Source organism: Amborella trichopoda, chromosome 13, assembly GCF_054954075.1.
Source record: "Amborella trichopoda isolate Santa Cruz 75 chromosome 13, AtrichopodaSantaCruz75HAP2 v2.0, whole genome shotgun sequence".
Taxonomy (NCBI): Eukaryota; Viridiplantae; Streptophyta; class Magnoliopsida; order Amborellales; family Amborellaceae; genus Amborella; species Amborella trichopoda.
Genome location: NC_142348.1, coordinates 37,214,406 through 37,238,448, shown reverse-complemented (window position 1 = coordinate 37,238,448; position 24,043 = coordinate 37,214,406). Strand labels below are relative to the sequence as shown.

General features: G+C 34.3%; 1 protein-coding gene across 18 annotated transcripts in view; it reads right to left on the bottom strand.

Moving 5' to 3' along the window:
* Nucleotides 1-3,735: 3,735 nt before the first annotated feature.
* LOC18446354 (alpha/beta-Hydrolases superfamily protein) overlaps nucleotides 3,736-24,043 on the bottom strand; it is a 60,116-nt gene continuing 39,808 nt past the window's right edge. For 2 of the 18 annotated variants that reach the window (XR_967066.3, XR_016047171.1), the window contains 7 exons: nucleotides 23,152-23,223; nucleotides 18,506-18,576; nucleotides 6,592-6,667; nucleotides 5,643-5,786; nucleotides 5,364-5,450; nucleotides 4,121-4,224; nucleotides 3,736-4,011 (listed from right to left, as the gene is read on the bottom strand). Coding sequence is in view for 3 of the 18 variants with exons in the window: in XM_006856474.4 (XP_006856536.1) it covers nucleotides 5,408-5,450; nucleotides 5,643-5,786; nucleotides 6,592-6,667; nucleotides 18,506-18,576; nucleotides 23,152-23,223 (406 nt within the window). In the remaining 15 variants the exon portion in view is untranslated. Of the gene's footprint in view, nucleotides 4,225-5,363; nucleotides 5,451-5,642; nucleotides 5,787-6,591; nucleotides 6,668-18,505; nucleotides 18,577-23,151; nucleotides 23,224-24,043 lie in introns of all 18 variants that reach the window. The other 16 variants (XR_967065.3, XR_016047170.1, XR_016047169.1 and 13 more) reach the window with 12 other exon arrangements.

The following is a 24,043-nucleotide window of genomic DNA, read 5'->3' as shown; positions in this document are numbered from 1 at the left end:
TTATCTCTAATTATAAAATTTGAAGCTCCAAAAATGATGCAAATTTATACGTATTCAAAATTTTTGAAAATGAATGGTTTTGATAAGATGTTATAAGATGCACTATCTTTAATACTTGAAATCTATTTTTTCTTTTGTATCCATAATTTTTTAAAATGGATACAAGATGCACTATCTTTAATACTTGAAATCTACTTTTTCTTTCATATCCATATACATGGGGACATTCTCTTTGTAGGTGATTTTCCTAAAAAATAAGGCTGTTGAAGGAAATATAAAACAATCTTCAATCCGACTTGGAATCGGGTGTGATCCGAATCGAACAAATCGGATGATCCAAATCAACTGTACCGTTATGGATCCGAATCGGACAAATCGGTTGATCCGGATCAATTGTACCGTTACGTTTCTATATAGAAACAGGATCGGGATTTTCGCATTAAAATATTCTTCTTTCTTCTCAATAAAAATATTCGTCTTTCTCAATAAAAAGATTCGTCTATCCTTATCCAAACCGTCGCCCCTCGTTTTTCTAATTATTTAAACTGTTCAAACCTTAACAAAAGCCACCTAAAGATCATCAACATGCTCTGCACCATAACCACATTCATTCTCCCTTTGGATCAACAAGCAATTTCTTTTATAGGCCAACCTGTTCCCACATCTCTTCGATGTGGGACAACTATCAAGTCCATCTACCGCGCCAATTTGCCACGCCAATTTCTGTTAGTGTTTACTAAATGTTTGATTAGACTATAGAGATAGCGCGGATTAATTTGATGAGAATCTTTTAATAAATGAGTGCGAGACTATAGAGATTTTAAAAATGTGGGAAGAAAATAGGCCATAAATATTGGTGTTTACAACTTGTAATACAATGCAACTTGCATTGACTAATATTATTAGGATCTTAGGCATTATTTCATTATATGATTAATATTAAGATAGTAGTTAATAAGGACTAAAAAAAATAATACTAGCTCATAGGATATTAAAAAAATAAAAAATATTATTAATACTAGTTTATTGAACAGTAAAAAAAAAAAAAATTAGTTGCCCACATGAGCCCTCAATTTTGAAAAAAATTCTAGAGCTACCGATTTGCTACAATAAACATTTCAATTTGCTATAGTGAACAGTACCATATAAATTAAATTCTCTATAAATAGATATTTATCTCTTATATAAGGACATCCATGAAATGAAATGGTCTATAATTCTTTTTAAGATTAATTATATTTATTTATTTTTAAAATTTATTCTTTTTTAAGATTAATTATATTTATTTATTTTTATAATGTACAAACATAAAGTTTATATAATTAATCTTTAATTACATATAATTACAATAATAAAATTCCATATAATAATTTACCAAAATTAACATAATTATATGAAATTGTTGTACTAGCTCATAGGATACTAAAAAAGCAAAAAATAACACTAATACTGGTTTATTGAACATTAAAAAGCAAACTAGTTTATGAGATATTTTAAGAGAGAAAAACAGCACTAGCTCATACCACTTTAGAATTTCAAGTTGCTTTATCAATTATCTCACATTACAAATATGCATTTCTTTATTTATTTTTTTAATTTTATTGAAATATGATTGCAAGTTTATGTTACTAAATTCTATATTTCTATAGACACTAATTATTATACATTAGATTTATTTATTTTGTAAGGTTCACACCCTTGTTTTTTTAATGGTGTTTATTATAATATTGTAATGAATAATTATACTAATTACAATGATAATCAAATCTTATATTTTATTTATACTAGAAATTATGCAATGTATTATTTTTTATTATAGTTGTAAATTCGATTTTAAAATTAGATAATATTATAAGATAAATTTCAAATTTATTCTTACCTGTATAGTAAATTGATGATAAAATGATAAAATACAAACCAATAATTATAATTTCAATGCATAATTTGTATTTAGTTAGCTTTTAATAAATGTTTGATGAGAATCTTCATACAGGGAATTCGCATATTGATGCAAAAAAATAAAAGTTATTAATGTAGTACCCTCATTTCTTATTGAATTCATAAAAACAACATTTATAATGATTTTTAATAATTTTTTGAATTTTTTTTTAAGCCGAATTCAACCGATTTGGCCGATTCCCGATCCGAAACACCTATTCACCGATCTGGATGGGTTTTTGGGATGCTCGATCAGGAACACCGATCCATTTTTTAAAGCACTGGTTCCATCTAAAAACAATGGAAGCTAACGGTCCAAATGTTTTCTTACAAGAATTATTATTTTTTGTTTTTAAAATTTATTTATTTTTTTATATTCATTATCTCAACGTTAGAGATTCATGTCCTTAAAAATTAAGTCTTCAATTCTATCTCAAAAATAGATTTATTAAGAGGCCTGCATTTTTACATTTGCAGGCTTGACCGCATAAAAACTGGGTCCTTACGTAATTGCATGGGCAGGAGTGTGGTTTGTATTGAGCCTAGGCTCTAAACAATCAAATTAGAGCCTACCTTCAAATAGTGCTGAAAAATGTAGTTTCAATACTGAAAATATTTGTGATTGCCTTAAAATATATTTTCATCTTTATTTATAAAGTTTAAAGCTTCAAAAATAGTGTAGATCGATAGAACTATAAAAACTTGAAAATCTTGAAAATTGACGGTCAAAAATGAATTACAAAATACACTATTTTTAAAAATCTATGCATCTTGATGTCAAGATGATCGATTTGAGAATATTTGGGTATTAAAACAACCTCTTCTAGTGAGTTTTGAGATAGGCTCAAAGTTGATTGCTTAGAGCCTCGGCTCTATATAACATTTAAAATAGGTTTCAATTTTAAGAGTATACTATCATTGAGAAATGAATAACTATCATAACGAAAATTCATAATGGAAAAGAACAGTACATGAAAAGTTTCCATGGGTCTGCTACTCACCTATTCAAATGAGTCCTCTCTCTAAAATCTATTTTAGATTCAAAATTGTGAGGAATGTATAATCTCAACAATGATGAGTAATAATTTGAAAAAAAACAAATTAAAAAAAGAAATGAAATTTCTTTACATAATTTCAACACAATTGATTTTGAAAATTTGTGGGGCCGTCATTTTATAGTATCCATCTTGAAGATGGTTGTTACATGCACAAGAAGTCACCATTGTAAAAGTGTCCTACATTACACCATTTCCATCTCCACTTTTTTCATTAATTTTCCAATTTCTTTCACGTTTTCCTTTTACCTCTTCTTTCGGTTTTTATAGTGGAAAAGTATACAAAAAGACCATTTACTATTTGTAAAAAGAGATCGCAATCATTATTGTCCTTTGGATTTCAAATTGAGTGATTGTAAGAGTATCATCGAAAAGACTCAAAGTTCAAAAAAAAAAAATCCTTGGACTTCGTGACTAATCCAAACCATCCAATTTGACATCTAATGAATAGAAGTGTTTCTGACCTCTTTATAATAAAGATAAATAGTCTCATTGTATACAACGAGACCTAACACATGATGTACATACACATTAAACTTTAAATAGATCGCGGGAGCATATCTCTTGTGAGTGTATTGCAAGGAAATATGGACTTCCCATTTGACACTAATTGAGAACTACTCAGTTCAGAAAATAACGAGAATCTCCAAAGCCTCAAAAGTTTTATTTTTATTCCATTATTAACAGGGAAAAGTAATGATCACGCAACTAGCAACTACTGCAGAAACCCAGGAAAAAGATCTCCATCCAATAATCTTCGATACTTCCATGCACTCACTAGGATAACTGTAGAGAGCATACAAATTAACCAATAAAATGAAATACTTTCTCGAATAACATCAGAATCAAAATAACCAACAAAATCGAACAAGTTTCAAATACCAGCATAAGACTAGAATCTGTCACATTTACACCACATGATGTAACTTTAAGGAAATGTGGCCCATCGTAACTGCTGAGACCTGGGATAATACTCATACTGAGTTCTCTGAGAACATATAACAACATCCTTGAACTCCTGTTGAGGGAGAAGAAATTTAGATTACATAACAATTTTGTTTTGCATCACAAGCAGGATTATGCTAAGCAATAGGCTTTCAACTCTAACAAAACAAACAAGAATCTACTTGATGAAAATACACAATCTGCTCACGATTGTGTAGACAAGCGGCAATAACTCCAGTTAGCAGGTCAGAATGACTCTTCCATTGATTCTTGCTCAGTTTGCTACCTGAAAGTATTTAAAATAACAAACAAAAAGTAGACAAAAAATTCTGACGACTTAAGAGGATTTTAACAAAGTCACTGGATGCTTTATATATAAATAATGCACATTCATCTATGTATTTCCACATAGATAGTAATTATTGCATAAAATATAATAGTGCATAATCAATGGATCTAAAAACTTAATATACCATAATACTAATACTTTTATCATTTATTTACTACATTATAACTTATTGTATAATGACAATATGATAAACTCGTAAATCAAAAGCATAAGTTAAAGAGAACTATAGAATGGAAAGGTGATAACACCATGGTCATGCAGTTATGCTTTAATACGACCACATGGATTGTTGTATATGGAAGCACAGGTTCATACAAAAATACGAACAATTTAGGGGTCTAAGACGATATAATTTTTTAAAAGAAATGTAATACACATCATTATGCACATATAAGTAACTAACCTCTAACATAAATTTACAGATTAATACATAACATGCTGAAGGATGTAAGGGAAATGGGGAGCAGGGTTCAAAACTTCAAATGACACAGAACGGTGCTTTTCCAAATGAATTTATGTAGGCCCAAATATCACTTCTGTGAGTTCAGGCCTGTCAATTAGGAAAGAGAGCAAAGTATGAAAACTTCAGGCTAGTCATAGCTTGACATTTTAAACCAACTTCTACCATATTAAATTTTATTATAATTAGAACCTAGGACCCAGTCAGCTCCAAATAAAGTGGACAATTCCAATAGACTCGGCTTGATTTTTAAAAATTGGACATATCGCTGATGGCAAGGGGCCATCACTTGGTGTGATGGTAAAAGGCTCAGGAAGCCAGCGCAAGAGCGCAGGTTTGAGTCCTGAGAGTGGCCACTTTGTGCATAAGCCAAAGGTTAGGACCGTTTCCAGTCCATCCCTCCCGGGACCCTGCTTAGGCAGGACCAGCACCAGGTTACGGTCGTGTGGAGAAATCACTGATGGGATTGCACCGGCACCAGTTTTATTCAGGTATGAAGAACCCAATTACAGATAAAAAAGTTAATGAAAAAACTTAATGTTTTTTCAGGAAATAAATGGTTCAAAGTTACTTCACATTCATTTCCATTTGAAGTAGATTAAAAAGATATACTCACCGGAAGCATTCTGATGTGTTCAAACGCCTTCACATGTATTAGGCCTAAAGAAGAAAATATCTCAGAGCATCTACAACTTTCTCTGGCCTGTTGAGATAATATAGCCACCAAAGCCAAGCAGTTTTCAATACAATTAAATCAAGCCAACATATATGAATAGCAAACAACCTTGTAAATCAAGACACAATTCAGCATGCTGGACATTTCTGAAGAAAATAAGTTGCAGGGTTACATTATAAAAAAAAAAAGGAAAAAGTGGCAGGGTTAAGCCTTATATACCAGTCCTCTTGTGGCATATGTCCTGCCCCTTCTAGTGCCTTTATAGAAATAATGTCTGGGTTTCCTTTTTGAAATTCCTCTGCGATTGATAGAGGTAAATACTTGTCTGCAACTCCCCATGCAAGTAGTATTGGCTTATCCCATCTACATTCCAATTTTAGAGAGATGCAGAGAACTGATAAGAAATTGTCTACCAGTGACATCTCTGAATATAAGTGGACTAAACAGAATTTACATGAGAAAGGATAAATGAATCAAATGATGCAAACAGAACCATTGCAAGGCATTAAGTTTTAGATGTAGGTAAGCTATCATAATAAAATATTGCATCATACCTAAAGGTAACCTTTTGCAAAAGAAGTCATTGTTGCTACCAAATTCCTCTGTTATTATCTGACATCCTTATGTAGTTGGTTATTTAGCTTTACTAAAAACTGAACATAAAACGAGGAAAAAGAAAGAAGAAGAAGAGAAAGAAAGAATAGTAGAACCAATGGGTTCAAACAAAGAATAGTAGAACCAATGGGTTCACGCCCATAGCTCAACTGGAAGGTACTTTCTCAGCAACACCGAGGCTGGAAAATATTCTATTGATGCCATCAAGTCAAAAGTGCAATTTCCTTGTTAAAATCATGGAACAGATTTCGCTTAACGTGACTGAGGAACTATCCAAATATACAGGACATTCAGGGTACAAAAGACAAAAGTCCCTTTCGCAAATACATTGTAGACTCTGGTTAACAAATGCACATGATGCACATAAACATCATTATATGAAAAGCAGCAAGTGGTGCTCACTTGTTATAAGGAAAGCTGAATACATCCATGACATCAATTTATTAAAAAAGATGTTTGATGCATAACATCAGTATCCTACAACAATTGATTATTCTCATACCATCCTTTTGGAAATTGAATGAATAATAAAGGTCGAGGGACCCAAACATACCGTCCCTCCGAAAATCCCATTGCTACTCGGGACAATACACCATTGAAGTCGGCTTTTCTTGCAGCTTCCAGCAAAGCTATGTTGAGAATAAAGAAAAAAGAAATTACAAGGCAATTTCATAATGAAACTCACTGCTTCATATAAGCTAAGAGTGCATTGCAGTTGCCACAGATGCAAAAGTAGAGTATATTGAACACACATTTACAGGGACAACGCACGAGTGACGATCAACATACGAAACAACTCTGACTCAGGACCAACAATAATTCTACCTTTCAATACCATGATTGATTTTTAAGAATTGTCAATGAACCTCTGTATTGACTTACACAAACATCTCACCCAAGAAATTCTTTAGCAACGATATGATAGGAAAAACGATTTCAGTAATACCCATGAAGTCAGTTGTAAATATGACCACCGACATTAGCGATATTCAAAAAAACAAAAAAAGGACAAGAAAAAGAAAAAGAAGCTTACAAATAAAGCATATGCTGGAAGCTTTCTTTTACAAGTAATTTTGTAATTTTCTATACAAAACAAATTTATTTGCCAAATTTCCAGCCAAAATTGATGATTGTAGCAATTGGAGTACCTTCTATTACAATTGCATAGGAGATAACGCCAGTGTAACATGAATTACATGTATAGTATGTATCGGTGGTCAAAAGAACTTCTATTTTTATTTCTCCTTCATTCAAGTTATTAAGACCTTTATGTCCCATTTCTTTGGGCAGTATTGTCATATTTATATTTCATTAATATAAAAAGAAGACATGAGAGGTGCTCTAGGTCGATCGGACTTTCACGCTTCTCCGTTCAACTCTCTCTCTCTCTCTCCCTTCTTTGACATAGTATCAAAGCATTGATCCTCTTGCTCTTTATCCTTTCTCCACCTTTCCTACCCTAAAATTTTTTTTTTACTGCCTGCGCCCGTTTCTACCAAAACCCTAGGATCAATTGTTTGATTAAAAAAAATTTACGGTTACTTCCTAGGTTTGTCTGATCTAAACCCTAAGGTTGTTTACATGGGTTATACAATCACGGCTAAGGAAATAAAACCTGGAAACTTCAGCCTTCCTAAACATGTGGGGATACAAATTACTTTAGTAATATTAGATGAGTCCAATTATATTGTATGGGCTCAATATGTTAAAGTATTCCCTGGTGCTAGGGAAAAATGAAATACTTGACTAAGGACAAGCCCAGTGAATATAAAACAATAAATATAAAGAGTGGATGAGAGAGAATTACAAGATCATGACTTCGTTACAGGTTAATATGAAAAACCTCAAATAAGTGCAAATGTGATATTTCTCAATATCACTAAAGAAATTTGGGACACTCGAAAAGAAACATATTGATCGGATAAAAATATCTCTCTAGTTTATGAAATGTTAGAGAAAATGTTTTAATTGCAACCGGGTAATAAGAGTGTGAGTGAATATTATAGTGCCCTTAGAGGTCAATGGGAAGAACTGAAACTGTATCAATCTATATCTAGTAATCTAGTAATGTGAAATTACATAGGATGCAACGTGAAGAATTTAGAGTTGCCAAATGTTTACCCGGTCTTCACCCTGAGTACCATCTCGTTCATGGATAGATTTTAGCAAGCAGCGAGCTACCATCCCTCAATAATGTGTATGTGCATTCAACGTGTTAATATGTCTGCGTCTCTGACTTGAGTGTTAGTGATGGATCGGCATTGAATACATTTGTGGGGAGAGGTGATGGAGGCAGAGGTCAAGGATGTGGTTGTGAGTTGTGACTTAGGAAGAGGCCTAGTAGAGACGACGAAGGCCGGGGGCACGAAACTTGAAAATGTACTCATTGTGAGCACAAATCATATGGTTGATAAATGTTGCAATAAGGTTGGCAAGTCTGCTTGGACAAATCACATTACTTACACAATTGGCAATGATGATGTTTATCTGAATGGATCCATATATCATCAACAACAATCAAATTCTGTTGTTTCATCTGTTGTGCTTTCAAGAGAAGAATACAATAAACTAGTTAAACAAGTTAAACAACCTATTTTCCACCCTTTCACTTCCACTGCCATCCTTGCTAACTCGGGTATTTCTATGCTTCTTGTATCTCCGAAAACTAACCCTTGAGTTATTGACTTAGGAGCTTCTGATCATATGAATGGTGATTACTTTGTTTTTGTAAGTTAAAATAAGTATATTCCTAGTTCCTTTGTCACTTTGGCCAATGAGTGTTTGGATACGGTAATAATTATACCTACTTCTTCCTTTTCCCTGTCCTCTATGCTACATGTTCCAAAGTTTCCTTTCAGTATGTTGTTTGAGTAAATTAAACAGATCTCTTCACTGCCCTGTAACCTGTTATCCTTCTTTTCATGCCTTTCAAGATCTAAGGACAAGAAGGACAATAAGTGGTGGGTATGATTCAGGTTGCCTATACTATTTAGATCATAACCTGATTGGTGTTGCTCTTTCCTCTGCTACTTTTCCCTTATTATGGCATTGTCAATGAGGCCATCCTTCTCTAAATAGCTTGAAGTTGTTACTTCGTTCTTTAGGGTCTATGTCTAATTTTAGAGTGTTAGGCATGTCAACTAGGCACATTCCAATATCTGTGGTCCTACTAGTGTACAAAGTTTGTCTGGTCATAGATAGTTTGTAACTTTCGTGGATGATTATTCATGAATGACATGGTTGTATTTAATAACAGAGAGAACTTCCATTTTTAAATTGTTTCACAAGGAAATTTGTACCTGATTCAATAAGAATGTGTGTATTTTACATTCCGATAATGCTAAAAAGTATCTTTCTAGAGAATTTCAAAATTACTTTGCTCAGAATGCAATTTTACATCAAACTTCTTGTGCACATACTCCTCAACATAATGCAATTGTCGAAAGGAAAATCAACATCTACTAGAAGTGACCCATACACTGCTAATTAATATGCATGTTCGAAAAAGTTTATTGGGGAGATGCCTTGCTCATCTCATGTTAATTAATTAATTGTATGCACACTATAGTTTTGAATGGAAAAACATCACACTGTTATCTTTCGTAATACTTCATAGTTTGCGGTTCCTCAAGTGTTTTTGTGTGTCTACTCTGTTCATCTGTTAGGTAATGGTAATAATAAGTTGGATCCTCAAGCCATCAAGTGTGTTTTTCTGAGGTATTCACGCTTCCATAAACACTATTGTCACTATCATCCATGTTTATGAAAGAAATTTGTTTGTGTTAATATTACCATTTTTTTTAATACTCATTTTTTATGAGAGGGTCAAATGTTTGATGCAAATTCTTCTATCCCACTTTGGAAAAAGTCTCAAAGTCCTAAACTTCTATAGTTCCCTTCCCATTCATGTTGATGCCGCTTCTTCACCTTAGTTACCTCAAACCGGTGAACCTATTAATTCTACGCATCATGATGTCCTTCAAGACCAGCCCATAAAGGTTTGAACCAGAAGTTAATTAAATGATGGATACCCCCCACCTACTCAATAATCATCTTCGCCTATAGCTCCCTTCTTGCTTCTAACTCACAAGCTGTGTGTGGTGATAATGTACCCATCGGCATCTATAACGGTATAAGGTTTCGCACTCAACATTCCATTGCTCATTTTGTTATCTCCACAAATTTGTCTCTATCATGTCAAAGTTTTGATTTGGCTCTTTGTAGACACCCCCAAGGAAATTAGATTTATTTCTGAGTCTCTAGACCAGATCACACTAGCCTAGTGAACCATTGGACACACTGAGCCATAATTTCACACTCAGGCCATAGTCAAGCCCAAGATATTCCCCAAATATTTCAAATAACCTACTTCAGATGAATATCACCCAAAATAAACAGGTCATGTGTGTGAAAGAAGAGAAATTATTCAGTCATATGAACAGAGTCCACACAGACCCAAAACTATCATAAAATTGTTAATTAATCAAGTATGGAGGAAATTACACTAAGTGAAGCCAGAAATAGGCTAATAGCACAGGGTGCTTTGCTGCTATATAGACAATCTAGATTAAATCCGGACCTGTCGCCCTCTTGTTTTGGGAACTTAGGCCTACAAATAGACCACTATCAGTCGCCTTTGGGGCCTCTTCCAAAATGAAAACCTAACCCTAGCCTCTCACCGCCGCCTCGAAACCTAGCAAACCCTAGGTGCCACAAAATCCTAATATCAAAAAACTACATCGAACTCTAGAGAAGAAAACCCTTTTTTAGCCAATCAAAGCCCTAGATACAAATTCCTCGGAATTCTCTTTCTCGAAGTTAAAATTTTTTTTAATTTAACGAACCTCGACGTAAAAAGAGCACAAACTCCCCATCTTCATCTGATCCAGACTCAACTCAATGTGTCATGCCTAAAGGCCTAGCTTCCTAGGTATTTAAGGCCATCACCTTATTTTTTATGTTATTGTCTTTATTATTAATTCTCTTTTTCCAAAGATCGTTTAAATCATTCTCATGTTTCCCTACGATTTCCAAAAGGTTTCTTTAGGTTTTTACGTAGATCTCAGCTGGCCCTGCTGACCATTTGTGAAGAATAGGTCTTTCGGGGCTGATTTCTTCATTAATCATAATTTGACAAAACTCATGTCTTTACTGATTTATAAAAATAAAAATTTTGGACATAGATCGATATAGGATAGACCTCTAGTTGATTTCCATCCTAGATTCACGTGTAAACAGTTAGGTGCCCATCATGGGTCCCGACGAGCTTAGATTTGCACAAAGACCTGTCAAAAACCACCCTGAAAATTAGTTTTTAAGTGGCTGTTTTGGCCATCCAAAAACCAAAGGAAGGTGCACCAAAGCATCTAGAAGAAACCTGTGGGCTAAACGCTCCAACAGCTCACCTTGCATCACTAGGTGTCAGTATCCAACGGCAAAAAGTGTGGCGTTGAAGCAGTTAGCAGCGCAGAGTGCGCCACTAACTTCTAGTGCCCCTGGAAACTTCCCAAGGGAGCCCAATCCTCCTCCTGATGGTTTTTTTTTTTCCCTTGACCAGCTACTTTAGTCCTAGAAAATAACAAGTAAAAAAATATATATTCCACCTATTAGCTATATTATTTAGAATATTCAATTATTTCATAATTTGCGTGTGCCATACTTTATTTCCAATAGAGTATCCGCTTGCTAATTGCTGCTTGTTTGCACCACATCCATTGAGTGCTATTTTCCAAACATTTTGCACGCAACACCTTAAAGCCATTTTAAATATTTTCGAAAACCCCAAAAATTGGGATTAAAGTCATGAGGAGAACCTAAACCATTAGTGTTGAGATGGTTGGGAGTCCTACAACGTTAAGGTGAGCACCCTGTTGTGATAGTAATTATTGAAGGCTTAGTCATCATTATAATGTATTTAAGTCTCTAATGACTTTCATTCATTCATTCATTATTATTTTAGCCTTTTCTCAATTAATTGGGGTCGGCTACATGAATCTTGGTCCTCCATTCTGCTCTATTAAAAGTCATATCCTCAGTGAGGCCATAAGTCCCCATATCTTTTTGGACAACTTCCAACCACATCCTTTTGTGCCTACCCCTTTCCCTTTTCAGTCCTTCCACTTGAACTAACTCACACCTCTTAACAAGTGTTGTACTTGGTTGGCACTACACATGGCGAACCCACCTAAGTCTACTCTCTCTCATTTTATCGCCTATTGGTTCCACGCCTAAATGCTATCGAATAGACTTATTTCGAATTCTATCCCTTCTTGTCTTGCCACTTATCCATCTCAACATCCTCATCTCCGCTACACTCATTCTGTGGGTATGTTGTTTTTTGTCCGCCCAACATTCTGCCCCATAGAGCAAAATTGGTATCATTGTTGTTCTATAGAGCTTGCCCTTCAGCCTCATTGGCATGTGGTGATCACATAAAATTCCAGGTGCACATCTCAACTTCACCCACCCCGCTCTAATTCTGTGTGCAACATCTTTGATTTTTCCATTTTCCTGGATTATCAACCCAAGATATCGAAAGTGTGGTCTTTTTGCACTTCCTGGAGGTCAATCTTGACTAGTTCCTCATCTCTTCTCCTATTATTACTAAACTTGCACTACATATACTCTGTCTTAGTTCGACTGATTTTAAAACCTTTGGATTCTAGAGCATCCCTCCAAAGTTCTAACTTTGTGTTGATGTCGTTTTTTATTCTCATCAATCAAAACTATATCATCTGCGAACAACATGCACCACGGTACTTCATCCTGTAGGTGCCTAATTAAGTCGTCCATAATTAAGACAAAGAGGTACAGGCTCAATGCTAAGCCTTGATGTACACTTATTGTCACTTAAAAGTTACTTGTCTCTCCAGTAGTTGTTTGTACACTAGTTAGCACTTCGTTATACATATCTCTCACCAAGTCGATGTAGTGTCTTAACACGCCTTTCTTTTCCAACACCTGCAAAATCAAATCTCGAGGTACTCTATCATAAGTTTCTCTAGATCAATAAAGACCATGTGGAGGCCTTTTCCCTTCGCCCTAAACTTCTCAATCATCTACTTAAGTAGAAAAATAGCCTCAGTTGTTGAGCTTCCTGACATAAAAACCAAATTGGTTTTTAGATAAATTCGTTTCATGCGAGAGTAGTTGCTTAATGAGTCTCTCCCAGAGCTTCATAGTATGGCTCATAAGCTTGATCCGTCGATAGTTTGCACAGTTGTGTATGTCTCCATAATTCTTGTCAATAGGTACCACAATAGTTTTCCTCCATTCATCTGCCATTTTACAACAAATAAATATTCTATAAACTAATATATACATATGAGAGGTGCTCAAGGTCAGTATGACCTAACATCACCTTCTCTCTTTCTTCCTCTTTCCACATCCTCTTCCTTCCTCATTTTCTCTTACATTGAGCATTTGACCTCTTCATCTTTTTTCTTCATGTTTCTCCTCCTGTCATTATTTACGGTTGTATTTTAGCTTGGAATCAGAGCAAGGTGGGTTTTTTTTTTAAACCCTAACGATGTGATTTGGCCATGTGAGGGTCTTCTAAAGCTGTACAACCAGAAACCCTAGATCTGATGAAGAACAAGGCGATACGACACCCTAGATCAGAGAAAGGTATGGAATTGAAGAACAAATATAATTCACGGTTATTTCCTCGAGTTTTTTATGTGGGATCAAAAACCCTAGGCCTGGCTATCATGGATCTATGATATTAAAATCTGTTGTCGGACCACCTATATGGATCAAATCATTGTTTATGAGTTGTGAAACTCATTTTTTTTTCTAAATCTCTTGTATAGATGATCTCGGGTCCCCATTCAAATTATTTTTGAATGGTCGATTGTGTTGATCAGCACGTATTCTTTGTGTTTCCAGGCTATGTTGTGGCCATTACGTCTGGTTTGAGTGATTGAAGCCACTCTTCCACCTTCACAAGTACTTCCGGTGTTACCTCCAATATGAGTATCCATGGAGATAACCCTGTAGTACTGCAAACTACTATTGTTAAACTCAATAAAAAAAAATATTTAGAGTGGTCGCAATCCGCTAAAATGTTTATCGATGGAAGGAGAAAGTTTGGATATATCAATGGTAAGATTACTGAACCCGAAGAAACAGTCTAGTACATGAGAAGTGGGAAATTGAAAACGTTACTATTATATCTTGGTTGTTACACTCCATGCATCCATTGATTAGTAGGGTTTTTTTGTTTCTTTGAACTGCAAAAGAGATTTGAGACTCTGTATCAAACTTTCTCGCAAAGAAAAAATGTGGCTCAACTGTATTAACTAATGCAAGATATTTGCAATCTTCAACAGGGCGAGAAGTCTCTCAATGAATATTTTCCTTACTTTGTAACATATGGGAGGAGCTAGACCACTATCAAATGTTTAAACTATCCACTATAGAAGAAGGTGAGAAATACAAATAATTAGTGGAATAAAACTGTATTTTGAATTCTTGAATCCAGAGTTTGAATTCGCCAAGGTTCAAATACTTAGTAGGGATATCCTTCGGTCACTTACTCAGGTACATTCGTTGGTTCAAAGTGAAGAGAGTAGGAAAAATGTCATGCTGTCTAGCCAAGGAGTTTGATTTATCTACTCTTACATCAACCTCCTTTCCTTCTACAAATAATAAAGGGGATGGGACTCAAAAATTTGGAAAAAGAGGACCTAATCAAGATGATAAAAGTAAGCTTGAATGTGATCGTTATGGCAGAACTAGTCATCTCAAAGAAACTTATTGGGATTTGGTTCGACGCTGTGCCAAATTCAACAATCCAGGTCAATTTAATACTCACAATGCTTCAACCACTGGTAATTCAACTGCTGCTAGTATAGATCAGCCATCACAATCCTCAATATCAACTTAGAAGGAGATAATACCAATGCATAAAGAAAAAAGCCTTCACGAGCTGTTTGCACAATTAGAAGGCCCATCCACTACCTCTACTTCATCTTTTACACACTTGGTTCTCATGCTTCTGCCAATCATATCTCACTTATGCCATCTATATAATCTTGGATTATTGATTCAGGACGATTCTCGATCCGGATCAGGTGATTCTGATCCGGATCGACGATTTTTCAAACACTGGTTCATTATGATGTTTGGGGTCATTCTTCTTTTACATCTTCTTTTGGTCATCTTTATTTTGTTTCTCTAGTGGATGTGTACTCTCGATATACTTGGATCTACCATATGAAAACCAAAGATGAAGTACCACATATTTTCAAAGTCTTTCATAAGATGATTCTCACTCAATTTAAGGCTAAAATTAAAGTACTTCGATCTAACCAAGGTGGGGAATATTGTAATGGAGAGTTATACTGCTACTTGGTAGGAGCATGGGATAGAATATCAAAATTCTTGCGCCTATACACCAAACAAAATGATGTAGCTGAAAGAAAGAATAGACATTTTGTAGAAGTGGATCGTGCTCTTCTCTTAAACGCTACTAGAATAAACAGAATAGGAAGAAAACGAGGATGACATACTGTTCATGTGATCTAATGCTTCTGAATCAATAATCTAGGATAGTCCATACAGAGCAAGGGAGACATGCTTAGAGCATGAGTACTTGAGTGTGCAATGGATGAAGGAGAGGTAGTGGATAGGTCATCTAACTGTGCTAGCATCATCTCTTTTAGAGTAAAAGCTGATGATTGGATTGCATTTTGCACTGACTACTACGTACTAGCAGCATCTGAACTCCCAGCATTAAACTAGCCTTGACGGTTAAATTTAGTTTGCCAATGAACCAAGTCCCCGCAAGTTTCTTTAGTATGACCATTTCTATCACAATAGTCACACTTTAAGTTACTTTTAGCTCCTTAATTCTGCCCTCTTTTCCAAATTTTTAAGTTCTGGCCCCTATTGTTTATAGAAGGCAATGAGGCTGAAACAAGGGCAGAACAATCAAGTACTTACAACAAGCAACATGACCATTTTTCGACTTTCCTCACTTTGGATAAAGGAATACTCCTGATTAAGTGAAGGAAGACTATCCCTACTAAGTATATGGACCCTAGTTAATTCAAACTTTGGGTTCAATACCGCCAAAGAACTTCATAATCTAATTTTGTATTTCTCTCCACATGCCTTACAAGCCATTTTAAACACATGATAGTTGTCCAACTCCCACGTAATGAAGCAAAGAAAAATACGTTGCAAGAGCAGCAAGAGACCTCTACCATTGTTGGAGATGGGAAATTTCCTATCTCAACTAGTACACTTGAGCCACATTCTTGGTTTGAGATTAAATTTGGTGTACAGAGTCCCAAATCTCTCTCGTGGTTTTAAGAAACAAACAACCCCTATTAATTGAGGGTTGCTTGGAGTGCACTAACCAAGACATTATAGTTAGATTTTCAGTTTACCACTACTTATGTGAGGGATCTGTTTCTTCTAGTTCAATAATCTTATCATTGATATAACCTAACGTCCCTCTTCCACCAATGAATATTTTTTGTGGACTATGACCACTATGACCACTATAATAACTCATCCCAATAACTATGACATTAGTAATTTGTAGTCCAGGCTTATCTCCATGAATATCCATATAGGATGTTACACTTGGAATACTAATAGAGATGGTAGCATGTCCAGAATCACTCACACTTGATATATCGACCAAAATACAATGAAAAAACTATCAAGGAAACCTGCTAATCAACACAAAGGGCCACTAAAAAACACCTCAAACAGGGAACCAAGATCATCCATACAAGAGATCTCAAAGAAAATTGACTTTTACAACTTAAAAACAAGAGGGTATAGCCCTTGATAAAGCAGAATAGCGGACCAGGATTCATGTAGCCAACCCGAAATAGTTGGGAAACCGCTTTGATGATGATGATGAACACACAAACAAGGATTCAATCCATTGAAGGGTCCAACACTGACTTTGACACCATTGAACCACACCAACTAGATCTAGGGTCTAACGGCATAAAAAAATACAAAGAAGTAACTACATAAACTACGATTTTTTCATCCCATACCCTTTGCAGATCCAGGATTTCTAACCATACAGATTTTACAGGCCTTTGCAATACTAGATCACATCTTTAGGGTTTCGAAAGAAACCTCTCGAAGTAACCTTGCTCGGATACCAAGTTAAAAATACAGCAGCAACCAAGGAGGAGGAGAGAATAGAAAGAGTGATCAAGGGCTTGATTAGAAAAAAGGGAAGAGAGAAGGTCACATGAGGCCTAACTTGACCCCACACACCTCTCTATTGCATTATATTAATTATAAAAGAACACAAAAGTGCGCTTTGAGGGAAATTAAGGACAAATAAGTTCTTAGGGGCTTAAAATACAATTAAAAGACAACTAGGAGCCAATATTCACTTTTACAGCACCATTTCCACACCAATAGCTGAGATAAGATGAGAACAACCATCTTTTGTTATACGCTGATGGTTCATAAAATGAGATAAGGTGGAGAGATGATACTTATGTCCTTGGAAATGTAGTGAGAGGCCCCACTATGAAGGTACCTTAAGGAGTCTGAAGCAGATGCAAGAGAGATAGCAACCAGATCATGGGCTAATGCCTGAAGTTCATATGCCAGGTTAAACCAATGGGTGAATTTTAGAGCTGTATATCCACTCATACTTGACATAAGATGGAAGAGGAGGCAGGAGGTGTGCCAAGGATGCCTGCAGAGGCATGTGGCAGGAAGGTGTAAAGTAACCATTCTGTTCCTGTGCATGACCACCTCCACAACCACGGCTATAGAAATAAAGACCATGTGTGATTGCGCAATCACAGTCTTTCAAAGGGGATCCAGGTTTCCAGGCACAAGCATGCAATTGATCTCCATCCGTCACTTTTCCATACATGACCGCAAGCCCATGTCAAGACCTTGGATTTGCTACTTCCACTCCATTTGTATTATATAGTGATGGCAAAAGTGCGATGCCCATGGCAGTTAATCCTTTTTTTCATGCCCGAACCAAGCACATAAAGGTAGAGTATCATATTGTTAATGAAAAAAATCCTGGCGAAAGAAATGATACAATCTTATGTGGCCTCAAGTGCACAAAATACTGACATATTCAGTAGATCTCTTGCCAAAGATCAACATCGGGTTTATCTTCTAACTTGCAGGGGCATGTTAAGAGTTACATGTATACCATGTGCTGCCATTTGTTGATTGTAAGGGCAACTATGTAATTGGCCCCAATGCTTCTAATTATATAAGTGAATTCACTCAACACACAACTATCATTCTTTTCTCAAAATCTTTCAGTAACTTCTCATGACCTGTAAATGAATCATATCAAGTTTTTTTTAATGAATTTTAATGATTTCAAATCATAATTGAAGCTCATTCCGATCTCAATTAGTGACCATTGTAATTATTCAGAAAGATTCCATTCACTAGAGACAATAGTTCTAAAAGTACCCTAATTTCAGAGGTCATAGGTATTCAATACCAACCAAAACCAGGTCCACTGCTTGATAAATATGGTAACCGATAGATGTCAGCCTTTTCCAACTTGAGCACATATCTGTCAACAAATAAGACCCAAAGAACACATCATGAAATTAATTACATACAACAATGCAGGGACTGAAAATTTCTAATGCAGTTCAATGTATCCTAGCTGCAATGTGTAAATTTCACCAAAAAAGAAGACATACGCTTTCAGATGAGCTAAAACTTTGCAAAATACTCCTTCATGATAAAATATTCATACCAAATAATACAACAACATCTTATTGCGGTGTATGAGAAAGTTGAGACAATGTAATTTATTTACACATTGGATTATCACCATATTGTACATATAAGAATATGTGCAATAAATCGTTAACATCTATGAGCAAAAGAAGCCAACTAGATTCATTGACTATATTGTCGCATAAGTGATCCTCAAAAGAATAACTCAATGATCAACATCAGCAGTAATTATGAGAATACAAAGTCAATCTTTCAAAGAAATCAAAATTTCCCATTAGAAGGTACCCATAGGGTATCTTACACATATAAATACAAGTATGTTGATTAAATTACCTGGATGGTATGGAAAAGACAATTAGAATAAGAAGTTACAGGTATATTGATAAAAACTTGCATGGACAACTAGAAAAGGGAGCTAAGTACAAAAGAAACAAAAAGTAGCAAAGCAAATGCAACTTGAAGAATACAATACATATCTACTTATCTATAAATAGAACTTCTTATTAATATCAATATTACCTTTGAATTGATATCACTGATCTCTAATGCTCCCTGGAGGTATTGAAGAATCAAATTTTTTTGAAATTCTGTAGGCTACGAATTTAAGAGGACAAAGTTTTTATTTTTCAGAAATACCTTAGGCTTCCTCAAAATCTCCCCTTACTGGTTTCTCAACATCCAACTCAAAAAACTTCACTCTAGATCTCTAGATGACCAACCTTAGTAACTTTTCATAATCCCTCAATTGCTACACTTGCTTTTCACCTCACAACTTTCTTATGTGCATCCCTATCTGTTTTGACTAAGAAAATTGACAATAAATTTACTGATGAACTCTATGAGCCACATCACAACCATACAATCAGAAATACTAACGGGCAGCATCAACTTAGTCTTTAAATGCAGTGAACCAAACAAGTTATCATGATTTCCTTGTTGCCTCTGTTATTCCTTCAAAACATTAGAAAATGAAACTTTGTTTCTAGGGTCCAGTAGCAAGGCCAAGAGACGGCCAATATCCTCTATAGACGAGACTATTTTGAACACCAAGTTTTTTCAAGACATGGGCATCCATTTGACTCTCTCAACACCCCAATACAGTGAAACATCAGTGATATCGAGAACTCCAACCCGATTTTTCATGAGTGGAGAGTAAGTACATATGAGATCGAACCATAGCTTCCCGAAGCGATTCAAAACCCGAATCAATTTAGAAATCGGAAGTGGGGATCGCCTATGGCTAGAAGATTCATGTTTTTTGAACCAATGTCTGTACAAGAGGAATCATGAGGGACGAGATTCCTATTTTTAGGAATAGAGATTCAACAAAAATATAATTGATATCCCTACATAGATGTAATTGAGATTCCTAGCTCTTTGGAATCAACCAATATAGAATCGAGATTCTTTTTTTTACGGAATTGAGATTCCGACATCTTTGGAATCGAGAGGGAACTGAGAGGGAAACAATACGTCTCAATGTTCATTTATCGACATGCCATACATGCACATTTATATTACTTGTGTTACATTATTCCTACATCTTAGAGTTGTAATCTTTTCATTAGATCAATACAATGCATAATTAAAGAAGTAGAGAATGTGGACCACCTTGGTTTCTATTCCTCATTTCATGCCAAAAAAAAAGACTACACCTTGTAGCTTGAGATTGAGTGTCTAGCTCGAGTAGTTTGATGCCTTGAAAACCTCTAAACATCACTTCTTAGACCAAAAGCAAAAAGAAAAAAAAAAGAGAAATGGAAGAATTTTGGTAAATGTAGACACCAATTTCAACAAATGTAGAATTGAGATTCACCAATTGCGGAATCGAGAACTAGAAAATATTAAAAACTAGATTCTATAAGTCTTGGAATCAAGATTCCTAAAAAAAGGAATCGATATTCCAGACTTCACAGAAATGGGTTTTCTGAAGATTCGTAGTCGGAATTGCCGAATCACATTTTTGAATCAGAATTGTAACCTTCCACGAGAGATTTGGGTCATAATGGATCGAACAACATTTTTTTATGGGGCAAGTAGCTTAAGAAACATTTCATTCAGGACTTGATTGTGGCCCTGCACATGCTTCCATCAATTGGCAAACCATCAACTTGTTCACCAAGGCAGTTTCCTTTAAGGGCCTGTTTGGGTATATGGATTTTAAGGCATAGACTCCTAATATATTGGATATTGTAAAAATCTACCGTTTGGATGGTTTAATGACTAGGATACTTAAAATCCGGAAAATCAAAATTATGGAAATAAGATTTACTTTTCCATGATTTAATTTCTACACCAAAACCTGTTTTTTTGCATGTCCAAGGCCCATGGATTTCGCTCATTGGCTCCCTCGACCCAAAACATATGGAGCATTTGGTAGGTATGAAAATTTTAAAGACAGAAAGTAACTAAATTTTTTAAAGAGAAACTATCTCAAAATTTTTAGAGAAAAACTATCTCAAATTTTAACTTTTAGAGAGAGAAAGTACGTTAAAATTTTAGAGAGAAAAAGTACCAAATTTTTTTAGAGAGATGAACTATCTCAAAATTTTAGAGAGCGAAACTATCTCAAATTTTAACTTTTAGAGAGAGAAAGTATGTTAAAATTTTAGAGAGAGAAAGTACTAAAACTTTTTAGTGAGATAAACTATCTCAAAATTTTAGAGAGAGAAAGTACATGCAAAATTTTAGTGAGAAACTATCTCAATTTTTTAGAGAGAGAAACTATTTCAAATTTTTTAGAGAGAAACAATCTCATATTTTAATTTTTAGAGAGAGAAACAATCTCATATTTTAATTTTTAGAGAGAGAAATTGTATCAAATTTTAGAGAAACAACCTAAAAAGTTTTAGAAATAGAAACTACCTCAACATTTTAGAGAGAGAAACTATATCAAATCTTAAGTTTTAGAGAGAGAAAGTATTCTTGAAATTGTAGAGAGAGAAAGTATTCTTAAACTTTTAGAGAGAAACTATTATAAATTTTAGAAAGAAAAATAATTTAGAGAGAGAAATATCTCATTTTTTAGATAGAGAAACTATCTCAAATTTTGAGTTTAAGAGAGAAACTATCGCAAATTTTGAATTTTAGAAAGAGAAAATATATTAAAATTTTAGAAAGAAATTATATCAAATTTTAAAGAGAGAAACTACCAAAAAAAATTTAGAGAGATAAACTACCTCAAAATTTTTAGAGAGAAACTATAGCAAAATTTATGTTTTAGAGAGAAAAAATATATTAAAATTTTCGAGAGATAAACTATATCAAATTTTAAATAGAGAAAGTACAAGAAATTTTTAGAGAGAGAAAGTATCTCAAATTTTAAATTTTAGAGAGAGAAAGTATATCAAAGTTTAGAGAGACTATATCAAATTTTAGAGAGAGAAAGTATATCAAAGTTTAGAGAGACACTATATCAAATTTTAAAGAGAGAAATTTTTCAAAATTTTAGAGAGAGGAACTATCTCAAACTTGAAGTTTTAGAGAGAGAAAGCATCGTAAAATTTATGAGAGTAACTATTTCAAATTTTAGATAGAGAAAGTACATAAAATGTTTAGAAAAAGAAACTATTGCAAAAATTTTAGAGAGAAATTATCTCAAATTTTAGCTTTTAGAAAGAGAGTATCTTAAAATTTCAGAGAAAAACTATATCAGATTTTAAAGAGAGAAACTACTTAAAATGTTTAGAGAGAAAAACTATCTCAAAATTATTGAAGAGGGGAACTATTTCAAGTTTTAAGTTCTAGAGAAGAATATCTTAAAATTTTAGAAAGAGAAACTATATTAAATCTTAAAGAGAGTAAAGCACCTACAAATTTTAGAAAGAGAAATTATCTCAAAATTTTTAGGTAGACAATTTCAAATTTTAAATTTTGGATAAAAAGTATATTAAATTTTAGAGAGATAAACCATAACAAATTTTAGAGAGAGAAACTATCTCAAAAATTTTATAGATACACTATCCCAAATTTTGAGTTTTAGAGAGAGAAAGTATATAAAAATTTTAGAGAGAGAGAAATTGTATCAAGTTTTGTTACCAAACAATGGACATAGAAGTGATTGTAAGGAATCCATGAATTTTGTATAGTTTATCCAAACAAGAGATTTGAGGAATCCATGACAAAAATCCTTAATATTGAAAATCCATAGATTTCCTTGGATTTCAAATATCTAAGATTTTTAATTTCCTTCTATCCAACAGGCCCTAAGTGAAATTGCTTTCTTTTTAACACACTTTCCTCCATTTGAATTGTGCAATGTATGTGCCATGCCATTTAATAAACGAATACCATAAGCTAGCTGAAATCATGCTGTCGATGCAATTCCAGTGTCTCAGGCAATATTCATCCAAGGAGCATTATTCAAATCCTTGAAGTGGAAAGATAGGACACAGATACGTACGGGCTACCTGCTTCAATAAAACGCTCAGCCATAACAGCGTTTTGGCATGTGAATTCACCGAAAAGAGGAATTCTGCAAAAATAAAAGTAAGAGGCTATTATCTAAAAATTCTTTCCGTATTTCAATAACATGCCTAGCATTAACAGGTTTTCAGCTTGTGAATCAAGAGAGAATTTTTCTTGTTCTGAAATTTCCATGATATCAGAAGTAGGCAATAGATCACTGCAAAAGGAAACTCTACAAGGCCAACCACTAGATTTAGAATCTTAAGAACGTAAGGCACAATGACGATAAGAAAAGCCCACCTTTTTTTATAAACCATAGACAGAGAATATATATAAATACGTTTCTACCAAGTGCCCTTCTCAACATATATAGTCATGTTAAAACCGAGACAGCTGTAAAAATCAGTGGATGTCATTCCAATTAATTAGCATCTGAATAATGGTCATGCACAGAACATTTGCATTGCCTATATAATATTGCAAACATGCTCATAAGAAAACTACATATTTGTGCTGTAATAATTGTGGAACTTGTAAGCAATTTGATTTCACACTAATTTTCATAGAGCAATACTACACATATCTTGGGAAATGGAAGAATACGCGAGAAATATTCAAGAAATTGAAAATGTATATAAATACGTTTCTACCAAGTGCCCTTCTCAACATATATAGTCATGTTAAAACCGAGACAGCTGTAAAAATCAGTGGATGTCATTCCAATTAATTAGCATCTGAATATTGGTCATGCACAGAACATTTGCATTGCCTATATAATATTGCAAACATGCTCATAAGAAAACTACATATTTGCGCTGTAATAATTGTGGAACTTGTAAGCAATTTGATTTCACACTAATTTTCATAGAGCAATACTACACATATCT